Genomic DNA, 27,988 nt, shown 5'->3' with positions numbered 1-27,988 from the left:
AGGAACATCGCGAAGGTGGTGAGCCAGGTGCACGCATTCCAGGAGAACCCCTACACCTTCAGCCCCGACCCCAAGCTCCAGTCGTACCTCAAGCAGAGGATTGCCCGCTTCAGCGGTGCCGACATTTCCACGCTGGCTGCAGACAGCAGGGCCAACTTCCACCAGGTCTCCAGCGAGAAGCACTCACGGAAGATCCAGGACAAGCTACGGAGGATGAAGGCCACATTCCAGTAGCCGAGCTTGGGCCTGGTGTGGAATTCCAGATCCAAACCCAACTGCGGGGGGCGGGCCGGGAGGCAGAAGCCCCATCTCAGGCCCGGCCGTTATCCAGGCCCCTTTGCCCCCAAGCCCTGGGGAGCTGGGCCGGGAGGTGGAGGCTCAGGGGACCCCATAGGGACAGGCAGAGCTGGTCTCCTCCCAGCAGACGGAGCCAGGACGGGCACAAGAGTCTTGGAGGTTTGCGTGTTTCTGCTAAAATTAAAGAGTTAAATTTAAAAATGAAAACGAAAGACACCTTCCCAGGAGTTTTGTGCCTGTCTGCGCCTCACACACAGATCAGTGGCCCTTACCCAGCTCTCAGCGACGCCCCCACAAAACAGCGACGCCCCCGCCGACTCAACAGACTTCAGAGTGGCTCCTCCCTAAGCAGGTTTCTGAGCCAGCCTCGGTGGGCTGAGCAACGAAGGACCAAAGCGGACCTCTGAGCGGCATGCCAACCACAGCTCGCGGGGCTCCGAGACCTCCCGTCCGAGACCCTGCCTGGGTTCACCCTCCACAACCCAGCCCCAGAACCCCCGTCCCCCTCCCCTGCCCGGTGCCCCTCCTCCCCAGCCCAGACCCCCAGGTGCCCGAGGCCTGCTGCTGGAGCAGGCACCTTGGGCTGGGTCTGCTCCCCGAGGGCCCAGAGCTCCCAAGCTTAGAACAGCCCTTGGTGAGGCAGCCGCGCCCAGACAAAGGCCCTGCTTCCTGGAAAGGACACTCATAGCAGGTCCAAGGCAGAGGCTCTGCAGCGGGGGTCCCTGAGAGTGCCCCACCCATCTCGTGCCCCAGGGGCCGCCGCCGCCCACCACCTCCAGCAGCCATGCATGTACGCCCGCAGCCCTGCCTCCACAGCTCGCCACGCACTCACGCTTCGCCAGAGGAGACAGGAAGTGCGCTGCCTCCATGGCTCCGAGCCCTCGCCCAGGTTCTCGGACCCCAGGCAGCTGGTGTGGAGTCCCCGACCAGGGCCATGGGAGACCTGCACGGTCAGATCCACACTGGCCTCTGCAGCTGGGCGGCCAGAGCCCCAGGCACCGCCCCAGCTCAGTGTGGCTCTCGTGGTGCCAATCACAAGACCCAGGGTTGTGCTTTTGAGTTTTAGAATTAGCCATTCTTTAGAGCAGCCAGCTAGTGGCATTTCTAGGAAAACTGTGACTTGTGACAAATTGCTGCATTTTTAATGTCAAGACGTGTTTTCCCACATAAATTCACCGGAGACATCCGGGCCCTGGTTCGATGCAACGTGAGAGGAAGTCGGCGTCCTGGCCACGAAATGCAGTTCACTTTTTTTAGGCTTTTCTATGAGGATTATGTTCTGCAGACCCACGCCCGCATTTTCAGATTTTGTATTTAACAAAGATAGTGCCCAGTGCAGATCAACATTCCAGCGGTCAGGACTGACCTCAGGGGCGCACTGGGCTCAGGCTTCAGCGTGACTGTCCGCATGGCTCCCTCCTGTCCTGGCACCAATTGCTGAATAAAGTCCTTTCTACCAGCCGCTGCTGTGTGGCCACTCTGTGGGTTCCCAAGGTGACCTCTGCAGGTCGAGCTGGTTTCCTTCAAGGCCACACGAAGGCCCCTTACAGGCGCTCACGAGGACTCCAGGTGCGAGAGGTGCTCGGCCCAGGACTGAAAACCAACCTGCCGGTCCACAGCGACGCCCTCTGATGTTGCAGAGAAAGGCCTGGGTCTGCCAGACGAGTGTCGCAACTCGGGCCCTGCCAGGAGAAAAGCTGCCCCCAAAACTCCCAGGCCGTGCGAACAAGCCGACGTACCCACCGGGGCAGGAAACGCTCGCTTCTGGTGAGGACTGCAAACAGCCTAAAAGAACGGACTCCCGAAACCACGCTCGCACATCCAGGCTCGCCCCTCCATTCACAAAAAGGACGCCCTCATACTGGGCGTGCAGTGTCTTCATCCAGAATCAGGACGGGCGTCTGTCAGTTCTTTCAGGCTATTTGCACAGACCCACGGCCGTTCCTGGTCAACCTGCCCCAAACTCTGCCCAACCCAGCCGGTTCCCACCTGGCAGCCCTGTGGGCAAGACAGAGCCGGGTCGCCCGTCACCGCGGCGCAAGCTCGCCGTAGCTCTGACCGCAGCAGAGGGAGGCCAGGAGGGGAAGCTCCCGCAGGTGGGGCCTGTGGCCCTGGAAAGGACGCTGTCACGGCCGTCACAGTGTAAGGCTGGTGGACACCACTCGAGGAGGGGCTCACGGCTTCCAATGGTTTTGGGTTGTAAATTGCGGATGCTTTTGCGAAAGAGCTGATGGGTCTCTCGGGAAGTTCCCGCGGTGAACGGGTGCGGTGATCCGCCTGGAGGGAGGCCCAGGAAGAGCCGAGGAGACGACGAGATGGTGGGATCCAGCTGTGCTAACGGGAGCTGCGCCGGCCGGGGGCCCTGGGTCCCGGTCACGTGTGCTGGACGGGAGCTGCCCTGGAAAGGGGGCCCTGGGTCCCGGTCACGTGTGCTGGACGGGAGCTGCCCCGGCCGGGGGCCCTGGGTCCCAGTCACGTGTGCTGGACGGGAGCTGCCCTGGGAAGGGGGCCCTGGGTCCCGGTCACGTGTGCTGGATGGGAGCTGCCCTGGGAAGGGGGCCCTGGGTCCTGGTCACGTGTGCTGACGGGAGCTGCCCTGGAAAGGGGGCCCTGGGTCCCGGTCACGTGTGCTGACGGGAGCTGCCCTGGAAAGGGGGCCCTGGGTCCTGGTCACGAGTGCGTCGTCGCCCCCGATGCCCTGCAGGCCAGACCCCTCACCACAGTGGCTCCGATAAACTCAGCCCCGCCGAGCACAGGACTTTTCTCTCGGAGAGCTGAGAGCCAGCAACCCCGTGAGCCTCGCTCCTTGGCCTCCCGCCCTGTGTGAGCCTCTCCTGCACTGGCCAGGGCCTGTGGCCACTGTTCCAGGAGCCACCACCACATACGGGGCTTGAGCTCCCCAAGGCCAACGTGCCGGGAGCAAGCCCAAGGCAGCCAAACAGCAGGCTGGGTGGAGAGAGAGTTGCCCAGCCAGCCTGGCCCAGGGCCTCCCCAGCACCAGCTTGTGCCACTTGGAGAACGACTGAGGGTCCCCAAAAGAGCCAGGCCTTCGCTGCAGATATAGTGCCCTGGCACCTCCAGCCAGAGCCATCCTCTCCTGCCCCAGTCCTGAGGGACACAAATGAGTGGATCCTGGTCCTCACCCAAGCTCCTAGCCACGGGATCACCCACGTGAGAGGTGGCACCGGCGTCCAAGCTCTTGGGGAATGACTGGTTGCCCCACGGAAGACCCCCAAAGTGCTACTCATACAGTGAAAGCGGGCGAGTCCCTTCTCTGAGACCTGGCTTCCTGTTGGTAAAGCAGGACGCGCCAGCTCACCCACGGACCGCATAGGTCCTGTTGTTCCTGCGTTGGTGACATCCACAGCGTGCCGCGAGGCCAGCGGGAATTCCCACTGTGCGTCTGCACTTGGACCTCCCCTCCTGGCCTGGCTTCTCCACAGCACACCTATGGGGAGCGTGTGGCAGTGGCACGGCAGGCCCGTGGGGAGCGTGTAGCCGTTACGTTGTTGGCAGGTCACTTTGTGGGGAGTGTGTGGTGGTTCTGTTGTTGACAGGTCACACCCACACACAGCTGTTTCCAAGGGATGTGCAGGCACGTGAGTGTCCCCACCTGACCCCAAAGCTGTGGCCTGCGGTGGGTCTGAACTTGCAAATTGTTGCAGTGGCTCCATCCACACACATACCTCTGCGGCCACCCCGCTCCCAGCCCCTGGTGACCACGGATCAGTACCCACCCAGCCTGGTGACCGCGGATCGGTACCCACCCAGCCTGGTGACCGCGGATCAGTACCCACCCAGCCTGGTGACCGCGGATCGGTACCCACCCAGCCTGGTGACCGCGGATCGGTACCCACCCACCCCCCGTGGCTTTGCTTTTTCCAGCATGTCCCATAAATGAGTCCCATAAATGGACTCACAGCGTGTGGCCTCTGGGGCTGGCTCTTCTGCTCAGCAAAACGCACTTAGGATTCATCCCTGTCGCTGCATGAATTAAGGGCCGAGGCGCGTTGCAGCCCAAGTGCACCATCGTCCGGGGCTTCTCAGCCCTCTCCAGGTTCCGGCAATGATGAACAAAGCTGCCATAAAGGTTGCGTGCAGGTTTTTCTGTGGACACAAGTCTTCGACTCCTTTGGGTAAACACCAAGGACAGTGAATACCGGATCCCACGGGAATAACATGTTTAGTTTTCTTAAAAACCACCAGAGCGTTTCCCACAGGGCCTGCACCACGTGCACTCCCGCCAGCACCGACAAGGGTTCCTGTCGCTGCGTCCTCGCCGGTTCGGGACTTTCTCAGCACTCCGGCGTCCACCATGCCGGCCGGTCTCCAGTGACCGATTCGCCCCATCCTCGCTGGTTCGGGACGTTCTCAGCGCTCCGGTGTCCACCATGCTGGCCGGCCTCTCACGACCTATTCGCCCAGTCTCCCCACCCGGGGAATCCTCAGTGTTCTGGTGTCGGCCATGCTGGATGCTCTCTAGTGGCCGATGATGTGAGCATCTTTCCACATCTCCATCTGCCCTTTGCACATCGCATCTGACAAAGGCCAGGTCTTCTCTCCGTTTCTACGGAGTCGTTCTATGTGGTACAGGGTGATGAACGCATAACTATAACTCTCTGTCTTTATCAAAAACTCATGGAGCCTGGACGTCCCTCCTTGGGTTCAGTTTGGAAAATCTTAGAGGAGGACTCAGCTGAGTCCAGTTTGGGCCAGATGTCTGCCCTGGACCAGCCGGTCACCAATGACCAGCAGCAGTGTGACCAAGGTCAGCCTTCAACTGGGCCTCACCCCCAAATTCTGGACTTATTTTCAGAAAAGGGGGTCTTTATGAGCTGTGCTGGAACTCCGAGATCCAGCACACTTACGTTCAACAATTTGTAACAACTTTTTAAGAAAAAAAAACTAGATCTGTCTTATAAGCAGGATGTTGGGAACCCCAGGGCGGAATCACAGAAACTGTGACAGGCGACCCTGATGCAGCTGGGTGACGCCACCTCGCTGACGGGAGTGGAGACGGGCCGACCTCAGTAACAGGGGAAACCAAGGCAAGGGCCAAGGACCACACACAGACACCGTGCTCTGGCAGCAAACCTGCTTCTCAGAGGGACGCGGTCAGCAATTCTGAAGGCACCTTCCACGCACCTCAGGGCTGAACCAGTGCAGGAGCCGGGCCTCCCCACCGTCCAAGAAAGCAGTTCCAGAAAAGCAAGTCGGGAGGCGAGAAGGAGCCAACCGCGCAGGACGAGGGTCAGAGGTCATGTGAACTCACGTGTATCCTAATGATGGTCACACATGCGCATCCACGGCCAGCCCACGCCATACACGTCCTGGTTCTGTCCCAGACGGAATCATGGCGGGCTGTGCTGTGCACTGCAGCTGCCACTGCGGGCTGGACCGTCTACCCTGGGGTCCTGCGCACCATCATCTCTGATCTCCACCCATCAGATGCTCCTAGCACCCCCAACCCTCAGTTATTAAAAATCTTTCTAGTTTGTTTTTTGAGGCAGAGTCTCGCTCTGTCACCTAGGCTGGAGTGCAGTGGTGCAATCTCAGCTCACTACAACCTCCACCTCCTGGGTTCAAGCGATTCTCCTGCCTCAGCTTCCCGAGTAACTAGGCCTACAGGCACGTGCCACCACGCCTGGCTAATTTTTTGTATTTTTAGTAGGGACGGGGTTTCACTATGTTAGCCAGGATGGTCTCAATCTCCTGACCTTATAATCTGCCCGCCTCAGCCTCCCAAAGTGCTGGGATTATAGGCTTGAGTCACCGCACTCGGCTTTTTTTTTTTTTTTTGAGATCCCCTCCCAGGTTCAAGTAATTCTCCTGCCTCAGCCTCCCTAGAAGCTGGGATTACAGGTGCACAACCAACACCTCGCTAATTTTTGTATTTTTAGTAGAGACGGGGTTTCACCACGTTGGCCAGGCTGGTCTCAAACTCCTGACCTCAGGTGATCCTCCCGGCCTCCCAAAGTGCTGGGATTACAGCCACCATGCCTGCCGCCCCCCCTTTTCTTTTTTTTTAAGACAGAGTCTTGCCCTGTCACCCAGGCTGGAGTGCAGTGGGTGATCACGGTACACTGCAGGCTTAACCTCCTGAGCAAAAGGACATCCTCCCACCTCAGCCTCCCAAGTACCTGGAACTACAGGCACCTGCTACTACACTTGGTTATTTTTAATTTTTTGCAGAGATAGGGGTCTCACTATATTGCCCAGGTCAGTCTCAAACTCCTGGCCTCAGGAGATCTGCCCACCTCAGCCTCCCAAAGTGCTAGGAATACAGGTGTGAGACATGTGTATGAGTGCCTGGCCAGGAACCACAGATTTCTCGAGAAGAGTCTGAAAAGCTGATTCTAGGGCCAGGGTCAGCAAAGGACCAGACGAGGCAGGAGCATCCTGTAGTGCCAGGGAGCTGGGAGGGGGGTTTCAAAAGGACACAGGAAGACAGGAAGAGGTGAGAAGAGTTTCAATGGCCAAAGTGGGAACAATCTGAGCAAACATAAACAAAAGCCGGGTACAGGGGCTCACGCCTGTAATCTCAACACGCTGGGAGGCCCAGGCAGGAGGATCATTTGAGCCCAAGAGTTCAAGCCCAGCCTGTGCAACATAGCAAGACCCTGTCCTTACAAAAAGTAAAAAAAACAAAAGTAAAACAAACAAACAAAAAAAAACTAGCTGGGTGTGGTGGTGCACACATGTAGCCCCAGCTACCAAGGAAGCTGAGGCTGGAGGATCAGCTGGGCCCAAGATTTCAAGGCTACAGTGAGCTGTGATTGGGCCACCGCACTCCAGCCTGAGTGACAGAACGAGACCCCATCTGTAAAAAAGAACAAAAACAAACAGAACTTTTAAAATAAATAAATAACAACAGCATCGGTTTATGACCTAAGAGATAAAATAAATACACACCAGCCCACACTGCAGAAATAAATGAGTAGATAAATCAACAGGTGAGAGACAAACCTCCTTACAGAAGAATCCCACAAAATACAGACACCCCTCCAGGAGGTGGGGCCTAATTCCTCTCCCCAGGGGTTGGGGATGGACGGAGGGACCGGATACCAGTGACCACAGCAGGGATGGGGCGGCGGTAGCTGAGCAGTGCAAGACGGGCAGACAGTCCCCACCTAACCACAGAGCGGACCTCACCGGTGCTGAGCCACCGGATAGGAGGGCGAGACCCCACCCCTGCGCCTTCCTTCCAAACACCGACCCCCCCAGTCCGATCACAGGAAGACACCAGGCAAACCCAAGCCGAGGAACATTCAACAAAACACCTGGCCCGTCCTCAACCGTGTCGAGGACGCGAGAAGCTGCCACGGCCCAGAGGAGACCCAGGAGACAGGAGGACTCGGCGCCGTGCGGCGAAGAGGAAGAGGATTTCCTCCTGCCGGGATCCTGGCTGCAGACGCGCTCCAGGCGGAAGAAGTTCAGATTTAAGAAGTTCCTTCTGCAGAGCGCGTGAATTCCAACGCCCATGCCCGCGGCTGGCGCGGCTTCTCCCTCCACCCAGCCCCTGGCCTGGCAACTCCCACTGAGACCCGGGCGGTCCTCGGGACCCCTCACGTGCAGGTGCAGAGCCGGGCGGGGGGGCGGGCAGCGCCTTCCGGAGCGGGAGGGGCTCCGCACACACCTCGACGGGGGCGGGGGGAGGCTCGGCGCCGGCTAAAAGCGAACGGGGCTCAGGCATCGCGGCACCTCCGTTAAACGCCTTTAAGGACAGACCCACTGCGGACTCTGTTTCCGCCCGAAGCCAGGCTTTGCTCTGTCTTCCCGGCCGCGGCGTCAGGACGGACCCCTTAGGACCCGGCGGACGGGGGGGGCGGGGCGCGGGGGGCGGGGCGGGGGCGGTGGGAGGGTCGTGTAGACCCGGCTCGGACGGCGGGACGGCGGCGCGGGGTGCTCAGAACGCGTGTGGGCGGCCCGGGCGGCGTCCGACCCCCTCTCCATCTTCGCGCGTCGCGCCCCGGCCCAGGGATGCTGCTGCGGCCCCGCAGGCCGCCCCCGCTCGCGCCCCCCGCGCCGCCGTCGCCCGCCAGCCCCGACCCCGAGCCGCGGCCGCCCGGAGACGTCCCAGGGACCCCGCCCCGGAGGCCCGCCTCGCCCGGCGCGCTGGGGGAACTCGGGTTGCCAGTGTCCCCGGGCTCGGCGCAGCGCACGCCCTGGAGCGCCCAGGAGACGGAGCTGCTGCTGGGGACGCTGCTGCAACCGGCCGTGTGGCGCGCGCTGCTCCTGGACCGCCGCCAGGCCCTGCCCACCTACCGCCGCGTGTCGGCCGCGCTGGCCCGGCAGCAGGTGCGCCGCACCCCCGCGCAGTGTCGCCGCCGCTACAAGTTCCTCAAGGACAAGTTTCGCGAGGCGCAGGGCCAGCCGCCCGGGCCCTTCGACGAGCAGATCCGGAAGCTCATGGGGCTGCTGGGCGACAACGGGCGCAAAAGGCCTCGCCGCCGCTCCCCCGGGTCCGGGCGCCCCCAGCGCGGCCGCCGCCCGGCCCCCAACGCGCACGCGCCAGTTCCGGCCGAACCAGGTAAGCGGGGGACCTGGGGGACCGGATGGGGCCGAGAGCTGCGGAGGGTCCGGGGGCGGCCGAGGGTTGCGGGGGAGGGGCGGGCGCGTCCCCCGAATCCCCGCCCGACCGCCCTCTCCGCGATCCCAGACGCCACTCCGCTGCCCACCGCCCGCGACCCCGACGCGGACCCCGCCTGGACGCTCCGCTTCAGCCCGTCCCCGCCGAAGTCTACCGACACCTCCCGCGCCCCCGGATCCCCGCCAGCCCCCGCCCCGACCGCCCGCGCCACCTGCATCCGCGAGGACCGCACACCCCTCCGCCGTCCGGGTTCCCCGCCGCCGCCCCCGGCCCGTGAAGACGCCGACTCGCCGCCCGGCCGCCCCGAGGACTGCGCGCCCCCTCCGGCCGCGCCCCCGTCGCTGAACACCGCCCTGCTGCAGACCCTGGGGCACCTGGGCGACATCGCGAACATCCTGGGCCCGCTGCGCGACCAGCTGCTGACCTTGAACCAGCACGTGGAGCAGCTGCGCGGCGCCTTCGACCAGACAGTGTCCCTGGCCGTGGGCTTCATTCTGGGCAGCGCGGCCGCCGAGCGAGGGGTCCTCAGGGACCCGTGCCAGTGAGTGCCGGCCGAGGCCCCTCCGCCCTCCCCCCTCCTGCTGCCTTCCCACCCCCGCTCCTTGTCCCGTCAATAAAAAGATTGTTTTCCTGGTCTCCGGGCTGTGCAGGAGTGCGAGGCTCGAGGCGGGGAGGGAGTGGCGCCCGGAAGCGCTGGGGCTGCAAAGATCAGGGCAGGGTTGTAATGCTCTCATCACAGAGAGGAGCTCCCAGTCGCTTCTGAGGTGTGGACAGAGCTAGGCCCAGGAGTCCAGGCTCGAGGCTGGTGGGCGTGGTGCTTTCTGCCCGGTCCTGGTTACACACCCGGTTCTCAGGGCCACACCAGACTATCCCTGTCCCTCCTGGGGAGCCCCACTGAGTAAAACGGAGGGGGAGGGGGAGTTCCGCTGCGGGTCCGTAGAAAAACTGAGGCTGACCGCCCCCAGGGATGGGGGTTAGAGTGGCGGCCTCCACACTGCCCAGCAGAGAACCCCTTTGACCCAGGAGTAGCTTGGGGCGTTCCCAAGGTCCTCCCATAGCCTTGGGCAGTCTTGAACGACCTGGCTGAACGCTCCCAGGTCCAGGGCGACAAAAGAGGAAGAGGAGCCACACAGCTCCAGGGAGAATGTGGTTTTGTCTCCAGGGAGGCGGCTCTGGTCCGGGTGGGCCCAGGGAGGCGCTGAGCGGCTGTGGTGTGACCCTTGGGCAGAGGCTGAGGGCAGGCCCCTTGCAATTTTGAGAAAACCGAAGCAAACCTGCCCAGGAAGCAATTTCCAAGTAGCAATACAGGGCCCCACCCTGGACCCCTGAGTCAAAAGGGGGATTGGGTGGAGCCGGAGATACAAATGTAGCCTGTAGGAGTTCCGCTGGCATAACAATACCTGCAAATTAGCGGGCCCATCCAGAAAGACAAGTGGCTTGCCCAGGGCCATGCAGCTAAATGGGGCTGGGGGTCCCCACTGGCCCAGCACCCAGCAGTCCTGAGGGGTTCCCTGTGGGTGGTAGGGTTGCAGCCCCTCCCACACATGCCTTTCTGGGGATCCGGAAGAATAGGTCCGGCGAGTGCTAATGGCAGCTCCTAGGGAAATGAAGGGCTTGCCCAGGTCTGAGGGGAAGGCCTATGAGACCACGCCTGCAAGAACTGACTGCAAGCTTCACCTCATTTAAGACACTGAGGCACCGGATGTTGTGGTTCACGCCTGTAATCCTAACACTTTGGGAGGCTGAGGCGGGTGGATTGCCTGAGCTCAGGAGTTCGAGACCAGCCTGGGCAACACGGTGCATCCCCATCTCTACTAAAAATACAAAAATTAGCTGGGCATAGTAGCACATGCCTGTAGTCCCAGCTACTCAGGAGGCTGAGGCAGGAGAATTGAACTGCTTGAACCCGGGAAGCAGAGGTTGCAGTGAACTGAGATTGCACCACTGCACTCCAGCCTGGGCGACACAGACTCGGTCTCAAAAAAAAAAAAAAAAACAAAAAAAACACACTCTGAGGCCAGATGCGGTGGCTCATGTCTGTAATCCCAGGTCTTTGGAAAGCCAGAGGCGGGCAGATCACTAACGAGGTCAGGAGTTTGAGACCAGCCTGACCAACCTGGTGAAACCCCATCTCTACTAAAAATACAAAAATTAGTCAGGCGTGGTGGCATGAGCCTGTAATCCCAACTACTCAGGAGGCTGAGGCAGGAGAATCGCTTGAACCCGGGAGGCGGAGGTTGCACTGCACTGCAGCCTGGACGTCAGAGCAAGACTCCGTCTCAAAAAAAAAAAGACACTCTAGGCCAGGCTTGATGGCTTACGCCTATAATCCCAACACTGGGAGGCCTGAGCGGAAGGATCACTTTGAGCTCAGGCGTTCCAAACCAGCATGGGCAACATGGTGAGACCACATCTCTATTAAAAATAAAAAAAAAATAGCTGGGCATGGTGCCATGCACCTGTAGTTTCAACTATTCAGGGAAACAGGTGGGAGGATTGCTTCAGCACAAGAGGTCAAGGCTGCAGTGAGCCCAGATTGTGTTACTGCAGTCCAGCCTGGGTGACAGTGAGAACCTGTCTCAAAAAAAAAAAAGTCTGGGCCGGGCGCAGTGGCTCAAGCCTGGAATCCCAGCACTTTGGGAGGCCGAGGCGGGCGGATCACGAGGTCAGGAGATCGAGACCATCCTGGCTGACACGGTGAAACCCCGTCTCTACTAAGAAATACAAAAAACTAGCCGGGCGAGGTGGCGGGCGCCTGTAGTCCCAGCTACTGGGGAGGCTGAGGCAGGAGAATGGCGTGAACCCGGGAGGCGGAGCTTGCAGTGAGCTGAGATCCCGCCACTGCACTCCAGCCTGGGCGGCAGAGCGAGACTCCGTCTCAAAAAAAAAAAAAAAAAAAAAAAAAGTCTGGCATCAGCTCCACCCTGCTGTGTTCCCTGAGAATCTCCAAGCTGCTAAAAACGTGTTGGATGAGCCAAGCTTGCAAACATTCCCCTTCACATACACAGCCCCCAAAGGTCAGAGTCACAGGCTGGGGCCACAGTGGGGTCTGAAACAGAGCTTAGGGGCACCCTACATGACCCTGTCGCTCCAGAAGCTTATGCCTGACGGCAAGCCCAGGTCCCAACAGCCACATCCCAGCAAACACACCAACACCCTAAGGGTGGGGGCTGTGCCTCTCTATCACTTGGGGTTACTGGACACTCGGCCCTGGAGGAAGGACGCACCTCTGGGTTGGAGCCATTTAGGGGCACCAAGCAGAATTCATTTGCCTTCCTGCTCAGGTAGTGGGCCGGGGACCAAGTGCTGTGATCCTCCTGAGCCCGGTATCAGAATAATTAATCTGAACATGCAGGCCCCGGACCTCTAATGCTTTCTAATCTGGTGCAGGGAGTATATTTTGGCTGTTTAAATCAATCTAGGGGCCGGATGTGGTGGCTTATGCCTGTAATCCCAGCACTTTTCGGGGCTGAGGCAGGAGAATTACTTGAGCTCAGGAGTTTGAGACCAGCCTGGGTAACATGACAAAACTCCATCTCTGCAAAAAATACAAAAATTAACTGGGCATGGTGGCACACACCTGTAGTCCCAGCTTCACTGGAGGCTCAGGCAGGAAGATCACTTGGGCCTCGGAGGTCAAGGCTGCAGTGAGCTGTGATCACATGAGGCACTCTGGCCTGGGCAACAGTGAAAGCTTGTCTCCAAAATAAGTAACTTGCTCTGCGGGCATGGCAGGATTAGCCTCCTGTGTGCTGTTGGCTTAGCGCTTTTTTTTTTTTTTTTTTTTTTTTTAGACAGAGTCTTGTTCTTGTTGCCCAGGCTAGAGTGCAATGGTGCAATCTTGGCTCACCGCAACCTCCGCCTCCCAGGTTCAGGCGATTCTCCTGCCTCAGCCTCCTGAGTAGCTGGGATTACAGGCATGTGTCACCACCTCTGGCTAATTTTGTATTTTTAGTAGAGATGGGGTTTCCCCATGTTGGTCAGGCTGGTCTGGAACTCCCGACCTCAGGTGACCCACAGGCCGCAGCCTCCCAAAGTGCTGGGATTACAGGCATGAGCTACCCCCGCGGCCTCCCAAAATGCTGGGATTACAGGCGTGAGCTACCGCCGTGGTCTCCCAAAGTGCTGAGATTACAGGCCTGAGCTACCACGCCTGGCCCGCCGGTTTAGCGTTTCTTCAGCCCCCAGGCACCAGACCAGCACCACTTCCTAGTGGACAAGCGAAGGGGAGTGGGGAGCGTGGGTGTGTTGGGGAATGGGGACATGGGGGTGTTGGGGAGTGGGGAGCGTGGGGGTGTCGGGGAGGGGGGCATGGAGGTGTAGTGGAGGGGAGTTTGGGGGTGTGGGGAGTGTGGATGTGTAGGGGTGGGGGAGCTTGGGGTGTCGGGGAGTGGGGCGCCTGGAAGTGTAGGGGAGGGGGAGCGGGAGCGTGGGGGTGTTGGGGAGTGGGGCGGTGGATGTGTAGGGCAGGGGGCGTGGGGGTGTCGGGGAGAGGGGCCCGAGGATGTGTAGGGGGATGGAGCATGGGGGTGTGGGGGAGAGGGGCACATGGAGGTGGGGGCGTGGGGGTATCGGGGAGGGGGCACGTGGGGGTGACGGGGAGCGGGGTGTGGGGGTGTCTAGAGGAGAGCGTGGATGTCTAGGGGAGGGTGAAGAGGGTGGGTGTCGCGGAGGGGGAAGCGTAGGATGTCTCAGGGAGTGGGGAGCACGGCTGTCCCAGGAGAGCAGGAAGCGGGAGGGTGTTGGGGACGGGGAAGAGGGCACGTGAGGGTGTCAGTGAGGCCGAGGCCGCGGGGGTGGGTGTTGGGGAGGGATTGGGGCCTCCCCTTCAGGTGGTCTCAGAGTGCTGGGAGGAGGCTTGGGCGAGTCGTGACGGGGCCGGAGGGAGCAGGGCGGTCTGGACCCGGCGGCAGCACACGCTAGGTCCGGTGCCTGTCCTCAGGCCGTGGACTCGGGGGGAGCCCGTTTCGGGGACTAGTTGGGCTCCGGGCTGTGCGTGGGGGCGGGGCTGCCAGCCTGGGAGTGACGCGGGACTTCCCTGCCCAGCGCAACCCGGCCTGGACCCCGAGGGTGGGGAATGGGGCGACGCCCGCGGGGACCACCCTGTGCGGCGTGCGGGGCGCAATTCTCGGGGCTGGGCTGCCCCAGGGGCTGGGAGGAAGGAGGCGGAGGAGCGCCCAAGTCTCCTACCCATGGCGGCGCATCAGGACGCGTCCCAGAGCTGGGGGCGGACGGAGGCTCCGAGGCGGAGGCTCTGGTGACCCCAGACCTGGGCCAGAGCAGCCTCCGGGGGCCCTGGAGGGAGGGTGGAGGCAGAGGCCCGGGCTGCAGGAGTCGGGGGAGCCTGAGCCACGGCGGTGGGGCCGCTTGCCAGGGGAGAGGGGCCACCCAAGCCGCAGCAAGGGGCTGGGGTGGGGGCCCAGGACGAGGGGCTGTCTGGCCCTGCCGTGTGAAGGTGAGGAGGGGCGGTTCAGGTGGAGGTGGTGCGGGGGAGCTGGGAAACTGGCAGGAGGAGCTCTATGCAGAGCTGGGGCCGGCGGGGGGGGCTGAACCACGTGCAGAAGGTGGCCGAGACCTCGGGACCGGGCCCCTGGAAATTAGAGATGGAGACGTGGAAGGTTGGGTGCTGGCGTTTCACAAACCCATGCTAGTGGTTTCCTCTTTATGTAAGGGATGCTTCTGGGCCTTTTCCCTGCCTGTCGAAAGTTCTGTGTGTGTGTTTGGGGGGCGGGGTGGGAGGTGAGGGTGTGCTGCGTTTTGCTCCACTTTGAGGCACCGCCCCGCCACAGCCCCCACCCTCAGGGCCTCTGCTCCCAGGTGGCAGGGCCGCCCCCACTGCGGGAGGGCTGGGTACCTGCCTCATGGGGCATCCTCGGGGCCAGCCCTGTGGCCGTAGGCATCTGGGCCCTCGCTGCCCCTGGCCGAAACACTCTGCTGGTCCTGGGCAGTGGCTTCAAATCCCCTCTCCCGGGGGTGACCCGGTCTCTCCGGAGATGAAGTGGGGACGGGGTCTAGGCCGCCTTCCTGGCCCCCCAGCCCTCCTGGTTTTACCCCCGAGGCCACGTCCAAAGCCCCCAGCGCCCCACCCCTGCCAGCCTCCCCCTTGAGGGCCCGGTGGCCTAACTGGGTCGGCAGGGTCCGAGGAAGACCAGGGTCAGCAGCGGCGCGGTCCGTTCCCCGACCCCGTCACCTGTGACCCACCTGTTCCCCGTGAGGTCCCGCCCCAGCGCCCCCCTCCCGGGCTCCTCCCTCTTTTCTCAGCCCGGGAGGCGCGGATAGCCGGGTTGGGCGTAACCGTGGGGCGAGGCCCGCGGGTCTTTCTGATTTCGGAGAGCGGGGTGGGCGCTGAGGCAACCGCGGTCAGGACCCGGCCGGGAGTCGGGGCTGCTCCCTGGACCCCGTCTGCGCCGAAACCCCGCATGGCTTCGGACCTGCGCCCGCGCCTAACCCCGGCCGCCGGAGACGCAGTGCGGACCCCAAGCCAGTGCGCGGAAGACACCGTCCTACCCTGGGCGTGGGCGCAACGCGAGTCCGTGTGTCCCGGCGCGCGGGAAGCTGGTCCGAGGCCGGAGGGAACGCTCGCGGCGTGGCTGCCTCCCACCAAGCCACTTCGGTCCCCGCGCCCCACCCCGACGGCGCAGGCGACCCGGGGACGCCCAGGACGCGGAGACGCAAACAACTCGGGACTGAGGTTCGTGGGAGCAGCGGCCGCGCGTCGCGATGACCGTCCCGGGAGCCCGTGCTCAGGGCGTCCCCGTGAGGTTTGGGCTCCACAGTCCCCGGCGGCTCTGCCCCCGCCCTGGCCACAGTGGGGACAGCCCGGCTTGGCGGGGACGCGCCAGTCCCGCAGCCGAAGCGGAGTGTCTACCCCGCCGCGCGAGGCAGTGGCTCCGGCCCTTCCAGCTCCGGATGGGGTCAGGGAGCCGCCCGCGCCCGCATGCGGAGGCTGCTGCGATGGCCCCGGGAGTGAGTCCCCCAGAGGAGCCGGAGTAGGGCTGGAAGCGGACGAGTGCCCCGAGAGGCCCCTCCCGACATTGCCGTCCCCGCGCGCCGCTCCCCGAGCCCTCCGCGTCTTTCCCGGAAAGCGTCTCTCGGTTCCTGCGCGACCGCACAGCCTGGACGCAGCGCACGCGGGCACCGGCTGAGTCCGCCCTGACTCTCCCAGCCTGAAGCCTGCTCGCCCTCGGGTGTCCGGGCTGGGCACAGGCGCCAGCGTCCCCCTGGAGAGGAGAGGTCGCCCGGCACCGCCCAGGGCAGGCCCGAGTGGGAGCGGGACCCTCCTACCTTCCAGCAGCCTCGGCCCGCGGGGTGGGGGTTGGGAGAGATGAAAGGAGGTGACCGATGCCGAACCGTCCCCTCTCCATTAACCAGGGCCCGCAGCCCCGCCCCTGCCCCAGACACCGAGGAGCCGGGGAGGTGTGAACGGTCTCCTTTGTGTCTCTGAAACGAAGGCAATTAGGCGCTGCTTATCCGGGCGTTAGCCGTGTATGCAAACCGGGCTCCCGCCCCTCCTCCCGGGCTTATAAACGCCGCCGCCCGGCGAGGCCGGAGGTGGATCCTGCGCCTGGCCAGCCCCGCCCGGCCTTCCCTCCGGCCCACCTGGCCGCCATGCGCCTCTCCTCCTCCCCACCTCGTGGCCAGCAGCAGCCCTCCAGCTTTGGCTCTGTGGACTGGCTCTCCCAGAGCAGCTGCTCAGGGTTGACCCCCTCGCCCAGGCCTGCCGACGTCTCCCCGGGGAGCCTCCCTGGCCCGGGCCAGATATCCGGCGCCCGGGAGCCCCCTCAGGCCATCAGCATCAAGGAGGCCGCCACGTCCTCAGATCTGCCTGCGCCGGAGAGGACCGTGGCTGGTAGGTCCAGGCCGGGGGTCCTTCCCAGGTGGAGATGGGAGTGGGGGAGAGGCCAGGAGCCCGGCGGCTGAACTCCCCGCGGTACGGGGCGGACGAGGTCAGGGCCGGGGACGTGTCCATGAGGGCCGGCGGAGGCCTTGCCTGCGCCTCACTGGAGCGCAGCTTCCCTCGAAACCAAAGCCTTGACGGGGATTTTCTCTCCTTGAGCCCTCGGTGGGCTCCTCTGCCTCCCTTGGCACCCCGTTCCTCAGCTGTGTCCCACCGCGGCCTGGTGCCGAGGGACCGTCCAAGGGGTCCCTGTCCGCACCTCTCTGCCCTGATTCCGGGCGCTCACTGAAACACAGCGCGGGCGTGGGCACCTGTGCCCCTGGTGTTCCAGCCCCGCAACCATCGGGACCCAGTTCCAGGGGTCCGACGATTTGCCAAGCCCCCTCTGCCCCCAGCAAAGCCAGTGCCTGCTCAGCATCTAGGCTCAAGCCCCTTCCAGGCCACCTGGAGCACAGCTGTCTTTTAAAGAGCCTGCAGGTTTGCTGTAGGGCGGCGGTGACCCGGTGCCTGCAGAAGCTCTGAAGTTCGGTCTGTGGCCCCGAGATGCTCTGTTGTCTGCTGAGAACAAAGGTTCTCGCGTTTGTGTTTTAGTCTTTGTGACATCGTTGCCGCTGGTAGGTTTAAGGTAGTACTTGGTCAAAAGTGGGGTTAACATAAGTTTTCATTTTTAAAAATTTGACTGATCCTCATGGAGTAACTTTGTACTTCAGGGAAATGAAAATTTAAATATGTTCTTCCCAGCTAGCTATCCTGCCCCACCCCAAAAAAGTCAACCATTCCTGTCCCCCAACCCCCTTCCTGATCCCAGTTCTACAGCCCTCCCCGCCACAAGGCGTTTGCTTTTCGGGTCTCCCATGTGCTTTCAGGCTAACGTGAAGACAGATTTTGTAAAATACGCTTCCTTCCGCAGAAACTCCAGTGAGCATTTGGGTCAGACTTGAGTTAAATGTTGAGCTCGTTTCGCCACGTTGGCCTCCTTCCTGGGACCCAGACCACACACCACCTTGTGGGGTTGTTTAGTGCCAGCCCCCATTCCTTAACTTAGAAATTAGAAAACAGACTTGACCAAGGTGGGCCTGGGGATTAACTGAGCCGGGCTCTGCTGGCTGAGGAGCCGGAGCCCAGGACAGGGACCGAGTTCCCTGGGTGGGTCCCCAGGCCTTTGCATGTAATGGACTCTACCTTACCTGCCTGGAAGTCTGCAGAAAGGGCATCCTGGGAACTGGCTTCGGAAGGGAAGTGTGGGATGGGGCTGAACTGAGTGAGCTGAGCCAGCCTAGCGGAGGGCAGGCCCAAGCTGCTGGTAGCATTCTCCCTCCCCTGAGTCACCTCTCTCAGCCCCTTTCCGCACGCACATGACCTGGAGGCTGTGGCAGGGCTGCTGGTCACTGTCAGGTGAGAAGATCTGCCCTGCCTAGCCCCCAACATGGCTGTCTTCACCTGTTACCTGTGGGTGGGGCTTGCCCCATGGGGTGGCAGGCTCAGCCAAATGCTCTCACCCTCTATGCCAGGGTTGAGTAAGGAGCCAAATACCTTGCGGGGCCCCCGTGTCCGCACAGCCTTCACCACGGAGCAGGTCCACACCTTGGAGGGCGTCTTCCAGCACCACCAGTACCTGAGCCCTCTTGAGCGGAAGAGGCTGGCCAGGGAGATGCAGCTCTCAGAGGTCCAGGTGAGGCGGGCCGGGCTGAGGTGGGCAAGGGTGGGCCGGTGGCCTAGTCTCACCCCTGCTCTGATTTTGGTTTTCCTGCAGATAAAAACCTGGTTTCAGAATCGCCGGATGAAACACAAACGGCAAATGCAAGAAGTCCCGCCGAGCAGCCCCTTCCTGGGGTCTCTCCACGTGCCCCCAGCTTTCCACTCACCGTCTTCTGGCCTTGCCAATGGCCTGCAGCTGCTGTGCCCTTGGGCACCCCTGCCTGGGCCCCAGGCTCTGATGCTGCCCCCGGGCTCCTTCTGGGGTCTCTGCCAAGTGGAACAGGAGGCCCTGGCCTCTACGGGGGCTTCCTGCTGCAGGCAACCTCTGGCGCACCACCCCCCAACCGCAGGAAGTGGCCTGCCTGCACCGGGACCAGCCCTGTCCACGGGGCCCTGGGGCCTGTGCGCTCTGCCGGAGACAGGGGATGCCTTTTGAGGAGGCGCCTCTGACTCTCTCCCAGGCTCACGGTCTTGCGGATTGCACCTGGCTCCTACCTGGAGGACTCAGCTGTTGTGTTCACATCGTGGTGGCGCCTCTCACCCTGACCACACAAAGATTCTGGAGATTTCTGGAGAATAGATATATATGTATGTATATATCTATCTCTCTCTCTATATATGTATATGTATATGTATGTGTATATTTTTTTTAAGACAGAGTCTCCCTCTGTCGCCCAGGCTGGAGTGCAGTGGCGTGATCTTGGCTCACTGCAACCTCCACCTTCCGGGTTCAAGCGATTCTCCAGCCTCAGCCTCCTGAGTAGCTGGGATTACAGACGCACGCCACCACGCCCAGCTAATTTTTTCTATTTTTAGTAGAAACGGGATTTCACCATGTTATCCAGGCTTGTCTTGAACTCCTGACCTCGTGATCCGCCCGCCTTGGCCTCCCAAAGTGCTGGGATTACAGGCGTGAGCCACCGCGCCCGGCCCTGAGAATATATTTATTAAAGCCACCTCTTCACTGAAAGTTACCGAAAGGGTCGGTTTAGGAAGGAAACGAAGGGTCAGCGAACAGAGTCAGATGCAGAAGTGGGCTTGTCATGGGTAGGGCTTTCAGCGTACGATAAAAGGATCGTTTGTTTTTTAAAAAGTGTTGGAAAAACTGGTTTTCCAGTTGGAAACAGTAAAGGTGGTAAGCTTTGTGTGTAAAAAAGAAAACCAGGAAGGATTGGAAGGGAATGCAGGTGTCGTGTTTACAGCCTTGTGGTTCAAGTCCCTCTTAACAAGAACTCCAAAGCCGGAAAGCAGGAGGGAACAGGTGAAAATGAAGGCGGGGATGCTGGGGTCCTGCAGTGTGCTCTGGGCGGTGCGTGAGCCGGGACTGCCCACGGCCTGCTGGGGGCTCTTCTCCAGCCGGGGAAGGTGGGGCAGCTGGGACCTGCGGCTGTGCCTGGACTGAAGCTGTCCCGCAGGTCCCCGCCCTCCAGCACCAGCTCACCTGCCCCCTCCTCACAGCAGCCTCGGGACAAAACAGAATGACTCAAGGACAGCACTTCCTGCAGAAGGTCTGGGAGTGCCCAGAATGGGAGGCTGGGAAGCCCCTCCCGGGGAGAACTCCCCCATCGATGGACCATTCTTGGTGCAGACTCCTGACTGCATGTGTGGAAACTTAGACAAGTGAGCATCCGTCCACGTCGCCTCAGAGTGCCCGGGGGGCAGGCAGTGCGGGGCGCCCAGGCGACAGGTTCAGCCTGCAGGACTGCGACCTGTGAAACCCACCCGGGCACCCCAACGGGAGCAGAAGCGTGGTCCTGCGGCCGCATCCACAGCGAGTTCCACTTTCCCCTTGCTCGCTTCTGCCTTGTTGGAAGTGTTTACAGCTGGATGTGATTTTATAATACACCAGGTAAGAGGAGAACAGCTGCTGTGCGTCCGTCCTGGTGAGTGACCATGTGAGGGAAGCCTGGGCGAGGCCCTCGGAGGGCAGTGGCTGGACAGGGGCTCCTGGTGGGGCCTGGGCAGCACTGATTTGTGGATGTGGATGGGGGCACATCCGTGATAAAAGTACAAGTGCCCCTCGCCGCCCTTGGGGATTGCTCTCCGGTCCCGTGTGGCCCCGGGCCGCAAATCACACAGTCTTGGCCCTGAACTCCCCAGGTGAGTAAGGGCCCTGGCCCGGTGTTGTCTTGACGTCCTGTCAGCACACTGGGCCCTACAAGGGGGACAGCCCATTGGGGCAGAGCTGGGCCTGTTCAGAGCCACACCTGGACCTTCTTAGGGCCCTGGCTCCATCCTGCAGATGAGGAGCTCTGGAAAAGGACAAAGTCCCGGAGGCTGAGGAGTGGAGCGGGTTCCAAGTGCCCAGCAGGGGCCTAGACCCTGAGTTCCGGGGGGTCCACAAGGCCCTCAGGCCCAGGGAAGGCTCTGCCACCAGTGATTTCCAAACTTCCCTCCCTGTTCCCCATCCGGGGCTGCAGGGACTTGGCCCAGGCCCCATGGGCTGCTGGTATCTGAGTGGACCTTGAAGACCAAGATGCCCCCAAGCCCTCCTCCACCCACCTGCTGCGTCACTAGATGACAGGGCCTTCCTCGCATCCCTGAAGCCCATTTCCCCCTCTCCCCTGGGGTCCTCTGACTGACCGCTGGACGTCAGGCCCCGAGTTTGGCAAGTCCTCTGCTCCTGGATGCCCCCAGCTGCCCCCACAAGCCCAGTGCCCCAGGTGCTCTCGGCCCCACCCCACTCAACATCCCCAGGTGGACATCTGACAGGCATGGGGGGTCCTGACGTGACGGGGGCCGCAGGGCGGCGGGGCAGAGACACCACACGCCCCGGGCAGAGGAAGGCGGTTAGACGCAGCCTCTGTGAGGAGGTCTCAGCAGAGCTGGGCACAAGGGCTGTGGCCGGACGAGCCGGAGGGCAGGGCTTGGGGGGTAGGACGGGGGCCCTCAGGGTCCAGCTCTGAGTGAGAGGCAGAAAGTCCTGGGGTGTGGCCGAGATGTATCAGAAAACAGCTGTGTCTAGACACCCCTCCCAAGCTCCCCAGTGATTCCTGCTGAAGCTGAGTCACCTGTGGGTGTGTCATGTGTGCTGTGCGTGGGGTGTGAGTGGGTGTGTCACGTGCTGCACATGGCGTGTGAGTGGGTGTGTCATGTGTGCTGTGCGTGGGGTGTGAGTGGGTGTGTCACGTGCTGCACATGGCGTGTGAGTGGGTGTGTCACGTGTGATGTGCATGGTATGAGTGCGTGCGTGTCATGTATGAGGATTGTGTGGTGCTCTGGATGTGGGGTGTATATGTGTTGTGCATGCGTGTGTAGCTATGCACGTGTGGTGTTACTGTGTATCGTGTGTGTTCTGCATGTGTAATGAGTGCTGTGTCGTATGTAGCATGTGTGCATGTGTAGTGAACGTGTCTACTGTGTGTTGTGTATGTGCACTACGTGTGTGTCGTGTGTGCTGTGCATGTTGTATGGTGAACTTGTGCAGTGTACGTGGGTGTGTAGTGAACATGTGTACTGTGTGTGTCGTGTGTAGTGAACGTGTGTGCTGTGCGTGTTTTGTGTAGAATGTGGGTGTGTAGTGAACGTGTGCTATGCGTGTGTCATGTAGTGAACGTGTGTGCTGTGTGTGTGTCATGTGTCTCTCCCAAGCCCCAGACACCCTTTGTCACTGCCTTGTCCTCTCTGTATGTAACCCGAGCGGCTGTCAGGACAGAGAGGCTGTGGGCCCGGGTGTGGACGCCGGCGAGCTCTGGCTGCCGATGGGCCGGGGGCTGCTGGATGCCGCCAGGCTCCTGCTCACCCTCCTTTCCCTCTGAGCTGTTCAGCCACATGGGGCCAAGGGCTGTGCCGGCTCCTTCCCCGCAGGTTGGGTAGGAGGGGCAGTTGCTATGAAATAATCTTGCCAAGAATCTCTGGGAACCTCCACATCTAACTTCCAGTGGACAGGAACCCTCGGGGACTCCCAGGGGACTCAGCTGGGCTCCTGCAGAAGCCTCTGGGAGAGGGTGGGGTGCCCTTGGTGCAGAGGCCGAGGCGACACAGCCGCAGACGCACGCATGAGCCGTGATGAAGAAGTGTGGGAAAGCACAGACCCGTACAGCTGGTGGGGACGATTCCGAGGGCTCAGGACAGTGCTGGGGAGTGGTCCGTGTCCTCAGGTGTGGAGAAACCCTGTCTCCAGTGGCAGCACTCAGGGCCTCACATCTGAAACTGACATTCAAAGGGTTCAAAACACAGCATGACATAAATATGGCAGAATATCCACTGCCCTCTCCGCGGGGAGTCCGCAGGGCTCGTGCACTTCTCTTTTAGATTCTGCACCTGAGACTATCCAGGAAACTGCAGGGAGGGGCTGCTTGGACTCGGAACCACAGCTCTTCTGGGGAAATGGCCACCGTGCTGGAGAGCAGGGGCGTCTCCTCTCACAGCCCAGCAGGTGCTGTTGATGGCACAGCCCTGCGGGGACAGAGCCAGGCAGGGTACAAGCGAGCGCAAAGTGAAGCAGAGGAACAGAGCCGAGTAGGGTACGAGCACAGAGTGAGGCAGAGCCTTTGGCTCCCTGGATCCAGCCGTGCCTGCATCCGCCATTCGGCTGACGCCGTCTGTAGCTGCTGCGTGTCCACACAGCACAGTGAGGTGACACCTGCTTTAGTCTGTGCAGATTTAAAACCCTATGTTAAGGTGTCCTGTGGAGAGTGACTCAAAGGCCTGGAAGAGACTCCTGAGCGGGGTCAACCTCCACCGTTCCCCAGGGGGCTGGGGGGAGCAGCTGAGCTCATCGGGGTGGGGGGCGTGGCTGCCCTTCCACATGTGACCTGCAGCCGTCCCAGCTGGAGGCACCCACCCCTCTGCCTGCTGCCCGAGCTTTCCCCTGGGACACCCAGGCTGCCGGCTGTGAGGGAGGTGGGAGGTGACTATCAGATGAGATTAGTGCTAGGCTTGGAGAGGAGACGCGGCCGGGGGGAGGCAACCCCGATAAGGGCGCCTGGAGGCCTCCCGCTCAGCCGGCTCATTGCTCTGTTTGCTGGGCTCATTGGTAGCAAAGGCTGCGGCCTTCAAAGACCTGGGCGTGGCCCTGCCGGCTGGCGAGGACTCTGGCTGAAGGGTGGGGTCTCTCGGCCTCCCATTCAGACCTCCTTTTAAGACAGCAGCTGACAGTCATTCTTTAAACCAGCGTGATGAGGGACCCCCTGTCCATTTTTCATCAGCGGGAAGTCAAGACCACAGTCCCACCCTGGCCATTGTGGAGGCTGGGAAGCCACAGGACCCCCACCCAGGGCAGACCAGTGTCCCGCACCCTCACAAGCCGTCCCTCTGGGCTCTCCCAACACTGCCAGCCGGTCCCAGGCTCTGGACTTGTTCCAGCGACCCTGGTCATCAGGAGGGTGGCCCCAGACCGGTGCCCAGCCCAGGCCCCCAACCAAGGCCCCAGGACCCATTTCATCCCCCTAGGTTCACACATTTTTAACTAAGTTCCCCCAAGTCCACGCTTGACTAATGTGACATCCGACCACCGCGAATGAGAGGAGACCAGCACGACAGAGCCTCTTTATCAAAATTTGCATTTATTATCAAAACTTTACCACACCTCACACATGTAAATGAAATTAGCTCTACTGACATTTCTGACCAGAAAATCAACTCATACCCGTGATTACAAAAGTAATAAAGGTGTTAAGAAGCAAACGCTGGCCGGGCGCGGTGGCTCATGCCTGTAATCCCAGTACTTTGGGAGGCCAAGGCAGGTGGATCACGAGGTCAGGAGTTCAAGACCAGCCTAAAAAGGTGAAACCCCATCTCTCCTAAAAATACAAAACTTAGCCAGGCATGGTGGCAGGTGCCTGTAGTCTCAGCCACTTGGAAGGCTGAGGCAGGAAAGTCGCTTAAACCTGGAAGATGGAGCTTGCAGTGAGCCGAGATCCCGCCACTGCACTCCAGCCTGGGCAACAGAGCGAGACTGTCTCAAAAAAAAAAAAGGCAGCAGCAAAAGCGTGCAGACCCAGAGTGCACGCGTCCTCCGCCACGCCTCGCTGCCGTCTGCGCCTGGGCCCTCCGCCTCCCGCTGGTGTAACAAGTGGGCCCCACACGCTGCAGCTTCTGCAAAGAAAACTTCCATAGAATGAGTTGTGGATCCAGCCAGAGCCCAGATCCCGGGCACCCGCCCCACTTCCCCTGGCCACCAGGCGGCGCCAGAGCCAGGCCAGTCCCGCCGCCTCCTGTCCCATCTCCGGTCAGACGGGCCACGGGGCACCGCCCAGCTCCAGCCCTGCTCTCTGCAGCCTGGGTCCCAGCCCGCCCAGCTCCAGCCCTGCTCTCTGCAGCCTGGGTCCCAGCCCGCCCAGCTCCAGCCCTGCTCTCTGCAGCCTGGGTCCCAGCCCGCCCAGCTCCAGCCCTGCTCTCTGCAGCCTGGGTTCCAGCCCTCCCAGCTCCAGCCCTGCTCTCTGCAGCCTGGGTCCCAGCCCGGGGGGCTGCAGAGGCCTGGACCACTTCCTCTCCAGACACTTTCCGGACCCACACAAAAGCTCACATCCACTCTTCCCTTGTTCTGGAATATTTGGCCCCTTTCTGCCCCAAGGACGTGGGGACCAAAGCCCCAGGGCCCCCCGGCCCAGGAGAGAGGAAGCAGGCGGAGTCCCGAGTCAAGACGCAAGTGCCACTGGGGAGGACCCGACCGCCCCATTTTCCCATGCCCTATACCTCTTTAGGCCAGACCCTCAAAGAAGTATATGCATAGGAAAAAGGAACGGCGGGCGGTTCTGCGGGCAGCTCTGCGAAGGGCCAGCTCTTCAGCACCAGGAGATGGCTGTCCTGGGGGAAGGTCTCGTGCCGGGCAGCGAGAGAAGTCGGGACCGAGGCCTGGTGGGCACCAAGATCCTGTGGGAGCAAGGAGGGCAGAGCCAAGGCAGGGCCCAGTTTCCAGAGGCAGGACTTGGGCCTCATCTTACCTCTGGTCCAGCCTCCTGGGCCGCTGGCGTTGGGTAGCCTGTGAGCCTCGTGAGCCTGGGAGGAACAGTGGAGAACTCTCTGAGCCGGAGGAGCAGTGGAGAACTCTGAGCCGGAGGAGCGGTGGAGAACTCTCTGAGCCTGGAGTTCTGCTGCTGCCCAGCGAGGTCCACATTTATGCACAGGGGAGACCTTGGCCGCCACTGTCACATGCAGCCAGAGGGCTGCTCCACGCCAAGGACCCCGTCCCACCCCCGCACCTGCCAGATTGGGGCACAAAGACCTGCTGTGGGAAGAGTGCTGAGGCAGGGCCCGGTGGGCGGGCGGCGAGGGCCGGGGGCCGGGGGCTGCTGGCCCGGGAGCTGGGACGGGGCCAGCCTGTCCACACGCCCTCCTCCAGCCCTTATCTCCCCATGCGTCTCTGCTTGCGTCAAGGGCCTGGAAAGCACACGTGAGCAAGAATTGCTTGTCCAGGGAAGGGGCCACCTCTCCCTCCTGAGCCTGCCCGGCTCAGCAATAAGCAGTCTACACCGCAGCCTCCTGGCTCACAGGGCTCTCAGAACCCCCGGCCAGCACGCCCAACACTGTCCCAGCCACTAAGAACCAGACCCCACCCCAGGGCAGGTGGCCCTGCTTGGCCTGGGGCGGCCTCCACAGCTGGGGCTCCCTGAGGATTCCCAGCACCAGGCGGACGCTGGTCCACACAGTGAGGCCCGGAGCCTTCCCCAGGCCACAGAGCCCCCAAGCACGTGGAGAGGCGCCAGGCTCTGCAGCCTTGGGGGCAAGAGTGCAGGGTCGGAGAGAGAGGGCCCCTCAGGGACAGCTGGCCAGACCCACAGCTGCCCACACAGAGACCACACAGGCCAGCAGACACCCTCTCCAAGGGCCAGGGAGCCTCCCCCCGAGGGGCCCAGGCGGGCAGCAGAACTCTCGCAGGTCTGGGCCTGCCCCCGTGTCTAGGACACAAGGCCTCGGGAAGAGGCCCAGAGCTGCCCACAGGAGGCCAGGGGACGGGGCCTCTCCCCAGGACGTAGGCAAGTGGAGGCTGGCGAAGGAGCAAGGCTGAGGCCTCGAAGGCCTCTGCAGTGACCATGTCCTCGAGGAGACTCAATGTCGCTGGGCAGGCCCATGTAGGCGCCTGGCTCCAGCCCCTGTGATCTGTAGGGCCAGAGTCTCAGAACTGACCCCACGCAGCACCCACATGTGGCAGAGACACACAGAGACCCCCACAGACACACGTAGACACACACAGACACAGACACACAGACATGTAGACACATACACACACGTAGACACACAGACACACATAGACACACAGACATCTAGACAGAGACACAGACACACACGTAGACACACATAGACACACATAGACACACAGACATCTAGACAGAGACAGACACACACGTAGACACACACAGATAGACACACATAGACACACAGACATGTAGACACACAGACACACATAGACACACAGACACACATAGACACACACACACGTAGACGCAGACACAGAGACACAGACGCAGGCACAGATGTACACACAGACACACACAGACACACACAGCGAGACACGCACACAATGAGCCCACACACCCCCAGGTGCGGCAGGGCTTGGCTGTTGTGCGCGAGAATCTCCTGTCACCTGAGTGGACAAAGCCAGAGCCCGCGGTGGGGTAGGGGCATAGGGGGGCACAGGGGCCAGGTGGGGCTGCAAGACTGTCCAGCGCCCTCCTGATGGCCCCTGAGGTGGCCAAGACCCCCGTCTGGGGAAGGACACGTGGGCCCTGCTGGGCAGGAGGAGCCATAGGGACCAGGGGGACGATGGACGATGGATGGTGACCCAGCTGCCTGCCAGACCGCTCTGCAGCCCCCCCGCGGGAGTAGCCTCTGCCCCCACCTTGTGCAAACTGTTGACCTGCAGGCACATGGTGATTCTCACGACCAGCGATGGCCACCGAGGGGTGCGAGTGAGCACAGCAGTCGGTCACAAGCCCTCCTGGTGGGGGCACGGGGCTGGGGACAGGCCCTGCTCAGGGCTGGGCTCCCACAACGAGGCCCAGAGTGGGCACCGGGGGGGCTGCTGGGCTCCATCCACCTGCTGGCAGGCTGAGGGCTGCCTTCTGGGGAAGGAGGGAACGTGGAGCTCAGACACACACATGCTCACACTCAGGCTCACCACACACACTCCTGCAGGCACATTCACATCCGCACTCACACACAATTCACACAAACACACTCAGACTCATCACACTCACTCCTGCAGGCACACTCACATCCGCACTCACACACACATACACAATTCACACACTCAGACTCATCACACTCACTCCTGCAGGCACACTCACATCTGCACTCACACTCACACACAATTCACACACTCAGGCTCACCCACACTCACACACACCCATGGTCCCCCACCTCCATGAGGTCCGCAGATCCGAGGAAGGGTCCTTGAGGGCGCTAGCAGGGGAGGGGCCCCACTCCTCAGGACACCTAGAACCTTACCCAGAAAGCCCCAGCATCACACTTCGGGGGCCTGGGCCCAAAAGGCCCCTGCAGAGCCCCCCATCCTGAGCCTCCACCGGGCTTCAGCCCTTCCCGTTTACAGCTGCCCAGCAGGG

At 61.6% G+C, this 27,988-nt stretch overlaps 3 protein-coding genes and 1 long non-coding RNA gene across 7 annotated transcripts in view; 3 read left to right on the top strand and 1 right to left on the bottom strand.

Moving 5' to 3' along the window:
- LOC105471126 (kinase non-catalytic C-lobe domain containing 1) overlaps positions 1-5,794 on the top strand; it is a 66,225-nt gene extending 60,431 nt beyond the window's left edge. For all 4 annotated transcript variants that reach the window (XM_011723501.3, XM_011723496.3, XM_011723499.3 and 1 more), the window contains one exon: positions 3-5,794. In XM_011723501.3, the coding sequence (XP_011721803.2) occupies positions 3-234 (232 nt within the window). In that variant the 3' untranslated portion in view covers positions 235-5,794. The remainder of the gene's footprint in view (positions 1-2) is intronic.
- A 2,352-nt stretch (positions 5,795-8,146) lies between these two features.
- Positions 8,147-9,519, top strand: LOC105471476 (undifferentiated embryonic cell transcription factor 1). Its single transcript, XM_071068895.1, has 2 exons — positions 8,147-8,827; positions 8,957-9,519. The coding sequence occupies exons 1-2, from the start codon at positions 8,278-8,280 to the stop codon at positions 9,430-9,432; spliced, it is 1,026 nt and encodes a 341-aa protein (XP_070924996.1). The 5' UTR covers positions 8,147-8,277; the 3' UTR covers positions 9,433-9,519.
- Positions 9,520-16,435: 6,916 nt separating this feature from the next.
- On the top strand, positions 16,436-20,504 carry LOC105471151 (VENT homeobox). The gene is made up of 3 exons (XM_011723505.2): positions 16,436-16,736; positions 18,296-18,456; positions 18,538-20,504. The coding sequence occupies exons 1-3, from the start codon at positions 16,496-16,498 to the stop codon at positions 18,916-18,918; spliced, it is 783 nt and encodes a 260-aa protein (XP_011721807.2). The 5' UTR covers positions 16,436-16,495; the 3' UTR covers positions 18,919-20,504.
- Positions 20,505-23,969: 3,465 nt separating this feature from the next.
- On the bottom strand, positions 23,970-25,688 carry LOC139356028 (uncharacterized). Its single transcript, XR_011607398.1, has 2 exons — positions 25,370-25,688; positions 23,970-24,521 (listed from the first exon to the last, which is right to left on the bottom strand). It is a non-coding gene; the product is annotated as an uncharacterized lncRNA (long non-coding RNA).
- Between the last annotated feature and the right edge of the window lie 2,300 nt (positions 25,689-27,988).

Source organism: Macaca nemestrina, chromosome 9, assembly GCF_043159975.1.
Source record: "Macaca nemestrina isolate mMacNem1 chromosome 9, mMacNem.hap1, whole genome shotgun sequence".
NCBI classification, from domain to species: Eukaryota; Metazoa; Chordata; class Mammalia; order Primates; family Cercopithecidae; genus Macaca; species Macaca nemestrina.
This window is presented reverse-complemented; position numbering and strand designations above follow the sequence as displayed.